This window comes from Microplitis demolitor, chromosome 7 (assembly GCF_026212275.2).
Source record: "Microplitis demolitor isolate Queensland-Clemson2020A chromosome 7, iyMicDemo2.1a, whole genome shotgun sequence".
NCBI classification, from domain to species: Eukaryota; Metazoa; Arthropoda; class Insecta; order Hymenoptera; family Braconidae; genus Microplitis; species Microplitis demolitor.
The window spans coordinates 8705129-8723275 of record NC_068551.1 but is presented as its reverse complement, the minus strand read 5'-3'; the positions used below and the strand labels follow the sequence as shown (position 1 = coordinate 8723275).

Here is an 18147-nt window from a genome sequence, read left to right as displayed (position 1 = left end):
AAGTGACTGATGCGGTGCAAGGGTGCACGATGTGTCCTGACTTGGGGAAGGTCTCCTTCGGGACCGTTCACGTTGGCTGGGCCTCAGAGTACTGGGGTAGGAGCTTTGTCCCTGAGGGTACACCCGTTCCCAGTTATAGCTGCTCGCCCACCTGTCACGATGTGCTGGTACTAATAAACGTATGTCAGACTCAAAGAAAAACGCAGGAAACACCGTTGAGACTTCCCTAACAACAGATAGTGGGAGTCAAGTGGCGTCCTCAGCTGGACGTGGTACTGTGGTGAGACAGGTCATCAGGCGGAGACCTGTACCAAACCCCCACGCTGTTATCTTTGTGCAGCGGTTAAGCATGGGTGACCCTCGGATCATATGATCGGTTTGGGACGATACGCATTCAATCGTGGGGCTAGTCGGAAATGCGCTCCTGGACATGACAGCAAGCTTAGATCTTGTCATTATGAACAGGGGAAATACTCCAACTTTTCGGAGAGCTGGTACGCGTGGGGATCTATTGTAGATCTTACGTTTGCTTCTCAAAGAATAGCTGGAGTAATCTTGAACTGGGCTGTTCGTGAAGACTATACGGCGAGTGACTATCAATACATCCCTTATGAGGTGCACAGTATTCAAGGCAAATCATCGACTACGTCTGATTGCGGACTAGGTTGAATGGGTGGAGGGTGTCAAATGGACGAGAGGGCTTTTTCAAAAGCTGTCTCACCATTGTTGCAGGGTGCGATTCTGCAATGCCTCGGCGTTTTGTGTTTTCACGCAAGAAGTCAGTTTACCGGTGGACTGATAAAATCACGCTGCTGAGAACTGAGTGTTTACGTCTGCGGAGATAGGCACTTAGGTCACGGAAACGTGGCACTGGGCAGCAAAAGAATGACGAGTACAAAGTGGCGAAGAAGCGACTGGTCATAACGATTAAGAAGAGCAAAGGGAGATGCTGGAGATGCGTACGTACACAGATACATACACTCGGATATCATTAGTAATCAGTAACGAGTACTATTTATTTCTTTTTGTATGACACATAATAAAACTTCGGCCACTCTGTTAAAGGAACATTTTTCAATAGAGTAACTGAAGCAGATAAACGATTTCCACGACACTATCATAACACGTAGTCTAAGTTCATGACAGGGCGTAAAATTCGGGCCTTGATGACGTTCACTAGGGTAACCTGAGATGCGAAGTTGGACGATTTATAATTTGTTACTTTTTAACTTCTAGCTAAGAAAATTGTAAATTTTCAAAAATTCGGGAAGTTATTGGTTTTACCCCGAGCATCGAAAATCGAGTTTTCATCAGATGTCGACGTTTTGAGGTCCTGGGAAGCTATTCTGACTATTTTCAGAATGATGTCCATGTGTCCGTGTGTGTCCGTGTGTGTGTGTGCGTGCGAGTTTGAGCGTGTGTGTGTGTGTGTGTAAACTCTTTGTAACTTTTTAACTAATTAATCGATTTGGATGGTTGAGACGGCAATCGAAAGAGCTTGTTGGCCATCAACTTTTCTGGAAATTTTAGATCATTTGATCAAGTAGACTCAAAAATATTTGCGATTTACGAAAAAAATAAATTTTTTTTTTTTAGTTTTTTAGTGATTTCTCAGAAACGAGTCGAACGAACGACTTCAAAATCTAATCAGCTCTAGAATTTGATAAAACGCGTCAATTGCCACCTAAGCCATCTCAATCAGTTAATTTGTTCGAGAGATATCGCGGGAGAAAAAAATGGTAAAAAACAATTACTTGCGAATATCTTTGATATAACTTAACCAAACAATTCCAAAATCTGATCAGCTTTAGAACTCGATAAAAGACGTCGATTGCCGCCACAACCATCAAAATCCTTTCATTTGTTCGCGAGATACCTTTGGAGTAAGTAATGGTGAAAAACGGTTTTTTCCAAATATTTTCGAAACGACTGTCTCGATCGATTTCAAATTTTAATCAGCTCTAGAATTTGATAAGACGCGCTAATTGCCACCTCAAACGTTGAAATCGATTGATTAGTTCAACCGATTTCGGCGTTGAAATGTTAAAAAAATAACATTTTATGTTATTTTTTCCGGATAAATCATAATATAATGTACTAAAATGTGTCTGAAATCATACCAACTCTTCCTTTTCATGGTTTCTTTCGATCATATCATATAATGTCACCGAACTTGGTTTTTAGTTTAAATCATATTATCAACAAAAAAATCGATAAAACGTAGTTTTTAATATTTTTCTCGGATATTTCATCTTTTATTGTTTCTTATATGAGTCAAAACTTATTTAAATCTTGATTTTGATCCCTGACATTGATTTCTGCCTCAATACACTTATTTTATTGAACATAATCAGAAATTAAATTTCAAAATCTGCTTCATTAATGATTTTCGATTCTTAAATTTTCAAACTTCAGCATGAAACGCAACTTGTTACAACTTGGAAAGATCATAAAAAATCTGGGCGTCGGTTGACCTGCGGGCCAGCCCCAAAACTTCCCGCTGTTTTCGACCTCAAAGAGCTCAAAAGCATTAGTGTAGATATATTTTCGAGCTCTTCGAGCTCGAAAATGCTATCACATGCAATTGTTTTTTTACGATCTTTTCAAGCTCTAACAAAATACCTGTTATGCTGAAGTTTGAAAATTTAAGAATCGAAAATCATCAATGAAGCGATTTTTAAACTTCAGTTCCTGATTAAGTTCAGTAAAATAAGTGTATTGAGGCAGAAATTAATGTCAGGGATCAAAATCAAGATTTAAATAAGTTTTGACTCATGTAAGAAACAATAAAATATGAAATATCTGATAAAAATATTAAAAACTACGTTTTATCGATTTTTTTGTTGATAATATGATTTAAACTAAAAACCAAGTTTGATGACATAATATGATCAAAAGAAACCATAAAAAAAATGAGTTGGTATGATATCAGGCACATTTTAGTACGTTATATTATGATTTATCCGGAAAAAATAACATAAAATGTTTTTTTTTAACTTTTCATCGCCGATGTCTTTTGAACTCATCGATTGATTTTGATAGTTGACATGGCAATCGGCGCGTTTTATTGAATTCTAGAACTGATTAAAATTTGAAATTGATCGCGTCAGTCGTTTCGAAAATATTTAGAAAAAACCGTTTTTCACCATTTCGTTCTCCCGCGATAACTCTCGAACGAATTATTCGATTTTGATGTTTGAGGTGGCAACCGACACGTTTTATTGAGTACTAGAGCTGATTAGATTTTGAAGTCGATCGTATGAGTCGTTTTTGAGAAATCAATAAAAAACTAAAAAAAAAATTTTTTTTTTTTTCGTAATTCGCAAATATTTTCGAGTCTATTCGATCAAATAATCTGAAATTCACAGGAAAGTTGATGGCCAATAAGCTCTTTCGATTGCCACCTCAACCATCCAAATCAATTCATTAGTTCAAAAGTTACAAAGAGTTTACATACACACACACACACACACACACACACACACATACATACACACACTCGGACAACCTTCTGAAAATAGTCAGAATAGCTTCCTAGGACCTCAAAACGTCGACATCTGATGAAAATTTGATTTTCGAAAATCGGGGTGAATCCAATAACTTCCTGAATTTTTGAAAATTAATCATTTTCTTAGCGGGAAGTTAAAAATATATCAACACTAATGTTTTCGAGCTCCTTGAGGTCGAAAACAGCGGGAAGTTTTGGGGCTGGCCCGCAGGGCCAACTGACGCTCAGATTTTTTTGTACTGGATCTGCGGATGCAGAATAGTCAGATAGGTAACGAAGATCTCTGGACGTTGTTTGAAAGTTAGAATTTGATTTAATAAAAAACATTTCTTTTCGTTCTTCCCTGGTGGATTTGAATCACTGTAGAAATACCGTAGAAGTGTAAACACCGTGGATCCACGGTGGTTACACGATGGCTGTGTGCAATTTTACCACCGTGTATACACAATGTGCCCACTGAGATTACACAGTGTTCCCACCGCTTCACTGTGTATCCACTAAGATTACACGATGTGCCCACGGGGGTTATACGGTGGCTTTCGGCCATTTTATCACCGTAGTTTCACGTCGTACCCATCGTGATTACACGGTATACTCACTAATATTTATGTATAATAATATAAATCTTTATAGTTCAAAATCGTATGAATATATGAAATTACACTATGTTGTATATAATCTTACATATTTATCCATCCGGTAAAAAAACTTGACTATAATTTTTTAGTTTTTTTGTGTAATTTTATAAATTTATACTGAAATTTTATGTGATCATATGAAATTTTTATGAATTGAGTTCTAGCAAATCCTATCTAATAACAATTTCTGAGTGAATATCATGCTGTGTGGGTGTGTGAATCATAAAATTCTGTAAAATCATTTAGATACGCTCATATGACGTAACATTTTTCAAGAAAACTGATTTTATAATGATTTTCAATCTTATAAAGTCGATGAAATATTTTAATTTACCGTATTCCTAAATGTTATAAAGTGTTGGGTCCAGGTGCCGTGATTCAAAACACCCGACGACACAATATCCGCAACCAAAATAGCCGTGACAAAATAATTGCAAGCCAAATCATCTATAAATAAGATATTCATAGATGTGGAATATCTTAAAAAATCAAAAAGATAATTCACCCTCGGAGTACACTGGGGGTCATTGTGACCCCAGAATTTCTTTCTAGCCTAAAATATTTCTCAAGTTAGGTTTGGTTTTAATTAATTTCTTCACCGTTAAAAATTAGTTAATTTGAAATTATGATAGTTATATTTAAAAGAGCATTGTATTACCTACAAAAAACGTCATGACCTGGTTTCCGATAGAATGCATAGTTTTTGAGATATGTCTTCAAAAGTGAAGTGGGGTCGATTTGACCACGTGTGTACTCCGAAGGTTTGCGGAGGTGTCTACTCCGAGGGTTAACCTTCCGTCCGTCGCGCAGTCTCGCCACCCTTCATTTATTGCACCGCGGTGTTCTGCCGCTATGTATTTGATATTGCGATGTTGCCAAGAATCACGATTATAATTTTTCAAAATTCAAACCACACAAGCTCATACGACTAGAAAATTGTAACTATTTTTAGAATTTTTTTTACGCTCATAGCGCAACGGACAAAGGGTTAAATAATTTTTTGAAATTAACGAAATGTAAGCAAATTTAGGAAAATTATACACAGACTTGTAGTGGTATTGTGCCTTTTTTTCACGCATTTTGTGAGTGTACATTGAAAAATATGTAAATGCACACGCTTGCAATAATATTGTGCCCTTTTATCGCAGATTTTTTTTTTTTCGTTTATTTTACCATTAAGTCTTTTTTTTTAAAAAATTTTTTTGTCATGTAGATAGTTTGTTTAAAAATATTTTGTCATGAAGGTATTTTGTCGAGGGGATATTTTGTCTGGTGATATTCACGCGTGTCACTTTCCAACAGAACCGCGGGTAATTTAATTTGAGTATATCATCAAAGTGATGTATGCATTCAAAATGAGATGTAATCTGAAAAATTATTACATTTTATATTTACTTATTTGTTCAAAACTTATTGTTGAATAGCCGGTTGCCTATTTTTTTATTCAGATTATTTCGTTTACCCCCATGAAAAAAATTTATAAAAAAAATATACGTTAAAATATAAAAAAAAATATTTTGCATATAAGAAAAATGTATACAAAATACATAAAAAATACATAAATATATATAGATATGTAAAAAAAATATATTTTAAATAGCTAACTTTTGGCCGATTTTCGTATATATTTTATATATTTTAAATATATTAAAAATATATCTTACAATGTATAAAAAATAGATGTATAAAAATATCTAAAAAATACATTTTTTTTATATTTAAAATATAAAAAAAATACAGGTATGGTAATATAAAAAAAAATATGTTAGTAATATATTTTAAATCTATAAAAAATATAATTATGAAAATATAAAAAGTTTATACATAAAATATATTTTTATTTCAATTAACTACCTAGGTAAAAAAAATATTAAAAAATTATATAAAAAAAATATTTTTTTCATAATTTTTTAATATTTTTGTTTACCTAGGTTGTTGGTTGAATTAAAAATATATTTTTTATATAATTTTTTTATATTTTTTTTATCTAGGTTGTTAATTGCATTAATAATATATTTTATATATAAACTTTTTATATTTTTATAATTATATTTTTTATAGATTTAAAATATATTACTAATATATATTTTTTATATTACCATACCTTTATTTTTTTTATATTTAAAAATATAAAAAAAATATATTTTTTTTATATTTTTATACATCTATTTTTTATATATTCTAAGATATATTTTTAATATATTTAAAATATATAAAATATATACGAAAATCGGCCAAAAGTTAGCTATTTAAAATATATTTTTTTTTACATATTTTATATATATTTATATATTTATTATGTATTTTTAATGTATTTTTTTTTTATTTTTACATACACTAGTCCCAAAAATTAAGGGATCGAAAAAAAAATTCGAAATTTTTGGGTGATTTTCAACATACTGTAACTCGGTGAAAAATGGTCGTAGAAAAAAAAAATAAATAAATTGTAGCCTCAAGTTTCTAGTTTTCAGATCTGGCCCTCAATCTTTTTTTATCATGCACGGTTCCGGAGTAATCGTAAGCAAACCGACGAAAAAAAATTGTCAAAATTTTTTCTCGTCTTTCAACAAATCTATGGGCTTCAATAGATTTTTTTGGATAATCTGACCTTATGACTCTTTTAGGAAATTTTATGCCTTTCAATTTGATAATCAATAACTCTGGACGTATTAGTCGTACAGAGAATAGAAGTAGGGTTTTGAAAACTGGAAACATTCTCTATAAGACAAAACTAGTCGCTTTTGATAAAAAAATTTTTTTTGAAGTGATAATGTTTATTAAAAGACAAGTCAAAATTTGCATATTTAAGGATATTCGGAAATCTTGCTATAACTTTGGATATAACGGATGAACAAAGGATATCGTCTTTTTTTTTTCAACCTCAAAGTGTCCTGAAAAAACCCTAAAAATTTCAAAGCGATGCGATTTTTCTTTTTTAGTGTCCCGAAGCATTAAATGTATCGATTTTGCCAAAAATCTCCATCATTGGTAGTTTCTCGGTTTTTGGTCATTTTTTCGTTTTAAAAATGTTTTTTTCACCAGTAATCTTGATTTTTTTGAATAATTACGAAATCTTCAGAAAAAGCTTCAGCTTTAGAAATTTTTTTAATTGTAATGTCCAATGAGTTTTGATTTGAAGTGATTCGTAGATACCTGTGCATATATTTAAGCTTTCGGAATAATAATATTTCAGATCCTATTCAAAGAATTGTGATAGATTATGGTTTTGTTTCTTGAAAATTTCACCATAAAGACAAAGGCAATAGTTTGCTTTCGATGAAATCCACTAATAAAATAATCTAAGATTAAAATTTGATTGTGATATATTAAAATGTTATACTTGGAATTAGTACTAATATTTGAAATAAAATGCTGAACAGAATATCAAACGTCCAGTAGATATAGAGAATATTATCATCACAACTATTGTTAATAATGTTATTGATATATCATATTATCCATACACTGTCAATAAAAAAAAATTAGATATACCCTATTTGAATTAAGGTGCTTGGATTTTATAAGTCTCACACTGCAATAACTTAAGTAGTGCCATGAATTTCCTAAAAAGTAGGAGAACTAATTCAATAGCAAAATTTGATTTAATGAATGGTAAAATAAGTAATTTCTTTGGTCAAGGCACATATATAAGCATGAAAATTCAAGCTTATTTTAAGACCTTTCAAATGAATTTTATCGAAAGTCAATAATTTATCACATTCAAAAGATATTGAAGAATTAGTTAGTAAAAAATATGAATTTTGCACATTTTGAAATGCTATGACTTCTAAACTACTGCGACCGATTGAACTCATTTTCACACTCGATCAAGATAGTCACCTACAAAATACGTGTATCAAGTTTCAAGGTGATCGGTTTGAAATTGTGGTAATAATCAAAGTGACAACGTACATAAAATTAGTTTTTATAATATTCCATGAATTTTCAAAACCATTCATCTATTAAAAAAAATAGTTAAATCAATGAGCTGTATAGTGAAAATTGAAGGCAATCGACTAAACTTTCAGATGGAACAAACAAAAAAAACTATTTCTCCGTTTAAAAGTTACATCCAGTTAAATCAGTAAGCAAATTTTTTTTGAAAATTTGACAAAATTTCAATTAACCATAACTTCTAAACCTATTGGCCGAATTGGCTCATCTTTAAACTCATTCAAGGTAATCGTCCATAGAATAAGTACACTAAGTTTCATTAAGATCGTCGTAGAATTGTGGACGCTATCGTTGGAGAACGGCGCGTTATATGGTGTATATATATATATATATATATATATATATATATATATAGATAAGCTTTTAAACCAAATATATTTCCTGACTCAGTTCGTCGAGCTGAGTTTAGAGGTACCAAAATTTTTCGAAAATTCTATCATGAAGACAAATACAATAGTTAGATTTCTATGAAATCTACTAAAAATAAAAAGTTCAGCATCTGAGCTGGACGTAACAAAAGTATACTAACTTTCGTAAAATTTTCGGAAATGGGCTCACAAGACCATTAGCGTGACTGTTAAGGTAATTTCGAATTTTTAGTAATGGATTTAGTTATGAAAAACCGAAACATAAACTTACATAATTTTTTAGTTAAGTTTGAAAAATTTCAACTTCTCATTTTAGTAATTGACCAAAACAAGTAGTTATTGCCTCGTTATTAGTGGGCATATCACTATTAGCCTCGTTACCATATAAACCATAATATGATTGTATAACGTTCACTACTATTTTACACTACCCACGGCGGAGTGTGTTTAGTGTCAAATAGCCGTTATGGTCCTTCAATGGTGAAAACTATGGAATAAATAATAAACAGAAATCCCATTTGGAGATGCTCCAAATCTTCACTGGGCACACAGCTCTTATCAGGCTGGGTTAGAAATCCTAGTTGGGCGCCAGTTCGTGCACCTCCACAAACAAATTAAACTCAAATAAAATGATAATGAAAATAAATAAAATGATCAGGGAGCAGTTTCAGGTTAGGAAAGAGATTAGCAAAAAAGAGATAGCTATTAATTAAATAAATAAAAGTTAAATAAATGCCGGGTTGGTGACCATGTGTTTTCTCAGTTATATTTAAATAATAAAATTAAATGTTCTATAAAATTAATAATTTATACTCGCAAAACAATATTCGCCAATAGTTAATAATATTTTAAATAATCACAAATAATAAATAATTGTTCTTAATAGCACCATAGCCGCAAATAATAATCATTATTTATAAATACTTGTACGCGTAATGCCGCACGCTCGCAAAAAACAATAATAAATTGTAAATAATACGTATAAATCACAAAATAATAATTCCTGGTAAATAAATAATAATAACAAACAATAATTATTAATTACTGATGAAATAAATCGTAAATAACTTACATGCGTGACGTTTCTATCGTAATAATAATAATAACTTGTAAGTAATAACAAATAATAATCAAGAATTAATAATAATCAATTAAATACATAACGCATATCAAGAAATAATACATAAACATATATAAGTAATTATTGAAATCCCATCGAATATTTATCGCATATACCTTGTCCTAATAATGAAATAATAATTAATGCGTATAAATAATAATGAAAAATAACAAAATATTTAGCACAATCAATATTTGGTAATGATAACATAATACTGAATAATTTTACTTATTGCATTACTATTCACTGGGAACAATAATCACGCATTCCATAATATGCTTATAGGAACTACGAATACTCAAAGTTCGCTGTCTCTCTCACACTCATAAGATAGACAAATGGCTACCTTCGCGGGAACAAAATTACACGCCAATGTATTAGCTCAAAGGTACTCACAGTTTACGTAATTAATCAACTCCCTTGGTTGAAAATCTAATACGTTAAATGTATTTCCTTCATTACTTCACCAAAAATACTCAAATAATGCCAATGGTTTTATATTATTTATTCAAAATACCAAATGGCGTCAAATTTATAACATTCCTTATCAACAAGAGCACACACGCTACTGTTACAGAGACTATCCCACGTCTGACCATGGCAGCACGTGAACCTTATGCCGGCACCTCGGCCGACACCATTTTGTCATATATCTCACTTCGACCAGTAGAGATATATATTTGCCACATGTTATTTTTAACAGAATCACCAACATAATACCTGAATTGAGCTGTGTAATTCAACGCGTTCCCGACGTGAAATGACCAATTGTCCCTTTCATAATTACTTATTACCACGATTTAATAATAAATCAGCCAGTGGTTTATTCACAAAACATATAAATTTAATTATAATAAATAAATTTATTACTGCCAACTGTTGCGTCGACGCGCATGCGTCAACCAGCCAAAATAATCATATGCATATAAATGAAATGCGCAATTATTTCTCCCAGCGCTACAAAAATTGAATTATATGCTTAAATTAACAGTGAAATTTCCTGATTCAGACATAATGTATACCTAAGAAATCGGTAAAGTAATATTAACACTGGAATTAAAACAAAATCTTATATGTAAACAAAATAATTATAATAACAATATCGGATGAGACGTATGAGCAGCGTGTGCTGCTCTCTGTTACTCACCGACCTGATGCGAGACTGCCGCGATATCCAAATATCGTGACAATTGAATATAATAGAAATAAGGAAATCAATTATTTATTTGATGTCTTTAATTTTCTTAAGTTCAATTTTAACCAACTAAATACAATCAACCTCATTAATTGTGAGATTCGGCACAGTGGATAATAGATCAAACTTTACATTCATAAGTCTCGGGATCAAGCATACAAGTCGGTTAAATTTTTTTTTATTTCCCTAATAAAATTTGTAGATACATCATGGAACCATGGTGGGGACACCGTCTAATCACAGTGGTTAGATGGTGGGTACACCGCGTATACACGATGGTAAAATGGCACAAAGCCACCGTGTAACCATGGTGGACTCACCGAGATTTCATCGTGTTTTCACGGTGTTTCTACCGTGATTCAAAACCTCCAAGAATTACTTTGAACGTTATGCTATTGTATAAAAAACCATAATACATTTTTTTCTTGAAAAATCATCTTAAAAGAATAAGATTATCGGAAAAATGTTTTAAAATTGATTTCGATTTTTCATTCAGATTCTGCGCAAGATAATAGGGAGTGTAAGATTAAGTTTTAGCTTATTAGGGTCACAGTGAAAATAATCTTGCAATAGAAGGTTATAATATGGAAAAATATACCTTGATGCGATCTATAATAATCGTTATCCCCATAAACATGACTTCTGCTGATTCCTGGCTCGCCTTTTTGACCAACAAGAGACAAACCAGGAGGACCAGGAGGTCCCGGTGGCCCTGTTTGACCATCTTTGCCAGGTATTCCAGGTAATCCATCCGATCCCTTATCTCCTTTCAGCTGTAATTATGTTAACAAATATATAAATATAAAAAAAGCCGATTGGCAGCTGGAATAAGAGTAGATTTCTCAATATTGAATCATCCATTTTCAAGCTTTCAGATGAGAGTTCATGGAAAAAAAATTTGTTTGAAAGTTTTCCATAAATCTTAAGCTTATAAGCCGTTATATGCTCAACATTTGAGATTAATCATCTAGTTGTGTTAGAATGTCACAGTGAATAAACTATCATTTTTAGATTAAGTCGTAATTAGATACTTTAAAGATTACTTCATTAATTACAAGATGTTATTGACGGAATTATCCTGTGATGTATTATTTAGAAGATATTGAGAGTTAAAGCCATATCAAAATTTTATTCGAATTCTTCAATACTTTTCGAAATCATTAATTTGATCCAAGAAATTATTAAAATGGAGAGTTGAGTAACAATAATTAAATCTGATTTCATGAGTTTCTAGGTACCTTTAACAGAAATAAGCTATCGCTTTTTATTTGAAATAAGCTATTTGAAGGGAAATTGACATAAAACGTTTTTTTTTTTATTTAAAAAAATTTTAAAACCCACAACTAACCGATTTAGTTCATCTTTGAACTTGATTTTAACCCAGAAAAAAACAAGAAATTACGCTGCTTTATTTAAATCTGAATAAAATTTTAGACGCCATCGTGTCCACAAAACTACGACGCCTAAAAGCCGCGTTATATTCCACATGTATGAGGTTGTCCGTTATTTCCCAAATTATTTTCAACTTGGCAATGATAGATCATTTATTTGTGATCCAAAAATCTGTGATCCGATATCTGTGATATTTGTGATCCGAAAACATCAGTTTGTATCTATTTTCGAGCTCTCCGAGATCGAAAATGCTTTTACATGCAACTGTTTTTCAATGAGCTTTTCAAGCTCTATCAAATTACGTTTTTTGTTAAAGTTTGAAGATTTAAGAATCGGAATCCATTAATTATCAAGAGGTTTTTAAATTTTTATTCCCGATTATGTTCAATAAAGTAAATGTGTTGAGGCTAAAATAAAATTCAGTGATCAAAATAAAGATTTAAATGCGTTCAGAAGTTACAGAATATTTACATACATACGTACGTACGTACTTACACACATATATACACTCGGAAATCATCTTAAAATTGGTCAGAATAGCTCCCTAGAATGTCAAAACGTCAAGATCTGTTAGAAATTCGGTTTTCGAAAATCATACCGATTCTAATAACTTCCAAAATTTTTGAAAATTTTGAATTTTCGTAGCAGGAAATTAAAAAGTATAAAAAATGATACTTTTCCGTTCAAGCACAATGAGAAGAATTTTATTTCTTGCTGAAAATAAATGTACAGCTATCACTAATACATATGTTCGTAGAAAATTCGACGCTTTTGAAAAAAGGTCTCTTGTGTTTTTTTTTTTTAATCTAACTGTTCAAAAAATGTTGAAGCACAAAGCTCGAATTGTTAAAAAAAATTAGAGATTTTGTTTTAAATTTAATTACTCTAACACAAAAATATATAATTGTGGTCTATGAACTTTCTTGTAGGAAATTTATCACTCCTAAAAATAGGTTTTTCCCACTTTTTGCTTCCCTCGCTGATTGAAAAATTTGACTTTATGTTAAGCAATGTGCTTGTCATTGATAAAAGATAGTATCCGGCTTTAATATCAGAGAAATTGATTGTAATTAGAAACTTTTTCTACTATTTTCAATCGTTGAAGGACGTCCATGTTTCTTTTCTAGGTATCAGTAATTAATTTTTTGATTTTGAAACAAATTTCGATGATAATTCTTGACTATGTTTTTTAAGTATAATTGAGATTTTCTTTTAATGAAGAGGCTAGCGTTAAGTAGAGCAATCATTAGATAGTTTATTAAACTATCATTGTTTTATAGATGCATGATTAAAGTCAGTCAGTCTTATATTGACAGCTTAACAGCTAATATAAACTATCCCTCTTTGCATTTCTTTTACTGCTGTTAATTGTGGTTCTTATTTCTAATATAAGTGTGTTATTATTGTAGTGCATAAGTAATATTAATTTAAAATACCAGCCGCTACAATTTGGTGTCAGAAGTGGGATGTAACATTCGTGTAGTAGTGTGAATTTACTAATATAAAAAAAAAATATGTCTGTCAAAATATCGCGACACGATGGGAAAGGCAAAGATTATAAAGAAAACGAACGTGATTATTTTGATGTTACTAAAAGCGCAAATAATAATAAATTCAGTGATCAATTAAACAAGTTTGGTGAAAACATTTTTATTAATTTGTGCTTAAGTGCGTGTGTTAATTCAAATAAATTTAGAGATGAATTAAATAAATTTTGTGAATATTAAAGTGCGTGTAGTAATATAAATAAATTCGGTGATTAATTAAAAAAAAAAAAGAAAGTCCCGTGGATATGTGTTATTGTGTTGAAGTTCGCGTAGTAATATAAATAAATACGGTGATGAATTAATTAAGTTTTGTGAATATGTTTTATCATATAGATTTCAAGTGCGTGTAATAATTTAAATGAATTCAGTGATTAATTAAATAAGTTTTGTGAAAATATTTTTATTAATTGGTATTAAAGTACGAGTATGCGCAAATATGCGTGTTATAAAAATATGAAATAATAGTGATCGAAACATCAAACGCCGGATAATGTTATTATTTTTTTTCAAAAAACAGTCAAGCCGGAAGAATATTTCTTAGTATCAATTGAGGAGTTGAAGTTGAACTTAAAGACAACTTAAAATTCGGAAAGGATAAATTTGGTGATGTATCGTTATTTAATAATAATAGTAGTTAAGTAAAATCAAAAATAAAAGAAACGTCATTTTATCAAACACAAATTAACTAAAAATATCGTGATATCCAATCACTCTTTTGTTTTATAATCGATTGACGTGATTAGTGAACCAAACATATTTAATGATTTTGTGTTGTAGAACGATAGATAAAAGATTTTGTATAAATAGTCATTTTAAGAAACAAAAAAAAATTTTTTTTTTTTATTCTCTATCTGGGCTATGTAATGTCTCAGTCATTTTATTGAGTGAATGAATATAAATTTAGACGAATAAATAAGGAATTTTGTAAAACTGCTGAGATTACTATCGAGATTTAAATTAAAAAAAAAAAAAAAAAGAAATGTCAATATTAATGGGAATAATTAATAATTTTGTTAACTTCAATGCGATTGGGAGGGTCCTTATGATATTGAAAATAAATTAAATAACATAGTTTACAGAATTAAAAAAATACCAAATAGAAAATATAAAATCGTGCATATAAATCGTCTTGCACCATATTGTGATCAATAAGAAAAATACAAGAGAAGTCCAACTGGGGCCCTGAACAGTCTCAGCGTAGACTTGTTCGAGTTATTTGACTTAATTGGAATCATTTTTGCATAACTCATTACTAACATGATAAAAATTTGACTCAAAAACCATTGTTATGACAAAAAGTCTGGCCATACTCGGAATGATGAGTTACAATTCTTGTTTTGATTTGAAAATTCCTTTTTCCATAAATTAAATGAAACATCGTATGGTAAAATTTTCTCAAGTTTCTAACATATGACCTTCTGCAATAAGTTTTTACTCCACGAAATTTATACCGTGTATTATCTGAATATCTGTCAAAATATCGTGATGCGACGGGAAAGGCAAAGATTAAAAAGAAAAAATTAAATAAGTTTTATGAATATTAAAGTGCGCGTAGTAATATGAATAAATTCGATAATGAATTACATAAGTTCTGTGGATATGTGTTATAGTGTTAAAGTTCGCGTAATAAAATGAATAAATTCGGTGATGAATCAAATAAGTTTTGTGGATATGTTTAATGATATAGATTTCAAGTGCGTGTAATAAATTAAATGAATTCAGTAATTAACTAATTAAGTTTTGTGAAAATATTTTTCTTAATCGGTGTCAAAGTGCGTATTTAAATTTACTTGTGTGATATACTAGATAAAAAAAAAAGTTCGTGATTAATAAATTAGGGTTGTGAATATGTTTTTATTAATTTATGTCAAAGTGCGGGTATGAGTAATTACGTACGTGATAAAAATATAAAATAATAGTAATCGAAACATCAAATGCCGGATAATCTTATTATTTAAAAGAAAAAAAAACAGTGAAGCCGGAAGAATATTTTCTTAGCATCAATCGAGGAGTTAGAGTTGAACTTATGAACAACTTAAAGTTCGAAAAGGATAATTTGGTGATGTATCATTATTTAATAATCATAATAGTTTGGTAAAATTAAAAAAAAAAAATATCATTTTATCAAATACAAATTAACTAAAAATATTGTGATATCTAACAACTCTTTTGTTTTGTAACCGATTAACATGATTAATAAACCGGGTATGTTTAATGACTTTGTGTTGAAGAACGATAGATAAAAAAAAAAAAAATTTTGTATAGATAGTCAATTTGAAAATATTTTTTTGTTGTCCTGTCGGGGCTGTGAATACCTCAAGTATTTTATTGAGTTAATAAAGAGAAATTGAGACGCATAAATAAGGAATTTCGTAGAACTGCTGAGATTACTATCATGAATTAAATTAAAAAAAAAAAGTCAATATTAACAAAAATAATTTAAAATTTTGTTTATTTCAATGCGATTAGGAAGGTCCTTATGAAATTGAAAATAAATTAAATAACGTAGTTTACAGAATTAGAAAAATACCAAATAGAAAATATAAAATCGTGCATATAAATCGTCTTGCACCATATTGTGATCAATAAGAAAAATACAAGAGAAGTCCAACTGGGACCCTGAACGATCTCAGCGTAGACGTTGTAAAGGGTTCCCGGGATTCTGTAGTCAATTAGTAAGACTAGGATATATCTCTTTCAAACTGATAGAATTGAAAGATTTGTCTGGACGACTTACTAAAGACTGGTATAGTCCTTAGGCGAAGTCTGGCAGTGGACCCTGAATAACCACACTGTAGACGTTGCTGAAGAGTTTCCGAAATTCTGAAAGAAGTCTGGCAGAGGGCTCTGAACGATCTCAGTGGTAACGTTGTTCGAGGGATTCCCGGGATTCTATTAGGACTGGGAATGTTCTAAGTTTGATTATTAGCTGAGGGAAGTCTGTCTGAGGGCCCTGAATGATTGGCCGTTGCAAGGGGTTCCTGGGATTCCTGGGCCTTTGATGAGAGACTGGATATTTCTTTTGGTTTAAGTGAGCTCAGCTCAAATCAAAATTTTAAATTCTTAGGACTTATCGTTCGTCAACACTATCCCAACTGGAGCTTTGGGATCCATCTGGAGTTGACTTCATCAGCATTTCTCTTTTGTTAGTGGCCACGACTTTTGAGAGATAGATGGATGCCCTGGAGAATTTCCGAAGAACTTTTAGGGGAAAAAATTGAAATTAGTTGCAACGTGTATTATTCAGTAATCATTGATGTGTTAGCTCGAGATAACATATCGGCATATGAACTGAATGAATCGAGCAGTAGAACATTGAGCATATAAGTTCGAAAATTATTAAATTGATAACGATAATCAAAGTTTCTAAATTAACAACTGACTAATAATAAGATGTAACGATGAAATATGTTCAAGTACAAAATTTAATAAAATGTTGGAGATACTCGTTTTGTTTCTTTATTATGTGCAGATAATATTTCCAATTTCATTGGGGAAGGAGAGAAGGAGCTTATTCCTAGTCCTTCAAGGAGGAGAGAAAGGAGTTTCTGTTCCCATCCCATACCTGTTCCCATTCCCATTGAAGATCCATTATTCAAGAGGAGGGTTACATTTTTGATTTTATTTAGATTCGTTGAGTAGGAAAATAGAGTCACGGGTATCGGTTAACTTCTTAGCAGAATATTTTATTTTTTTATCAATTCTTAGCTCAATTGAATTATAGACTATTTGTTTATTTTTTGATTATCATTGCGTTAGCTAACAGGGTTGTTTTTGGGCTATGGTGTTTTTTTCCCTGTAGGGTGATAGACAAGGTGTGTTAGGACCATAGCGGAATCGAACCAAAATTGTAAATGATATTGATTTCAATGAAGTTCGATCCTTCCAACACAATTTTAATCGGGGCGATAATTTTATTGCGAAGGGGGTAGTGTAACGAATGTAAAACTGATGTTTTAAAATATTTGAATAGCTAGAAAACAAATGCCTTCTTCTCTTGTTTTATAGATGCGTGACTAAAGTCAGTCAATCTTATATGGACAGCATAAAAGCATACATCTGTATATCAATAAATTATATCTCTCTTTGCCTTTCTTTTACTGCTGTTAATTGTGGTGTTTTTATTGCTGAAATAAGTGTGTTATTATTGTAGTGCATAAGTAATATTAATTGAAGATACCAGTTGCTACAATATTATAAAAGCGAAATGTGAGCAAAGCTCACATTAGCTTACCCATTAGGAATGCAATGCAAGTAGGTGCCTCACCGCCAGCCACCACGAGTTCAACTTCTTTTAGGCCAAGCACTGCTACCATCTCAGGAAATAAAAGGACTCTGGTCCCAGTGGGTTTGGAAATTGGCCCGCCGTGGTACCAGACTCTCAGCTGTGGACAACATGGTTGCTTAAAATAATTGGTGGGATGC

At 31.1% G+C, this 18147-nt stretch overlaps 1 protein-coding gene across 5 annotated transcripts in view; it reads right to left on the bottom strand.

Moving 5' to 3' along the window:
• The window catches only part of LOC103568657 (collagen alpha-1(XV) chain), a 493917-nt gene that overhangs the window by 131560 nt on the left and 344210 nt on the right, over positions 1-18147 (bottom strand). For all 5 annotated transcript variants that reach the window (XM_053740819.1, XM_053740818.1, XM_053740817.1 and 2 more), the window contains one exon: positions 11382-11556. In XM_053740819.1, the coding sequence (XP_053596794.1) occupies positions 11382-11556 (175 nt within the window). The remainder of the gene's footprint in view (positions 1-11381; positions 11557-18147) is intronic.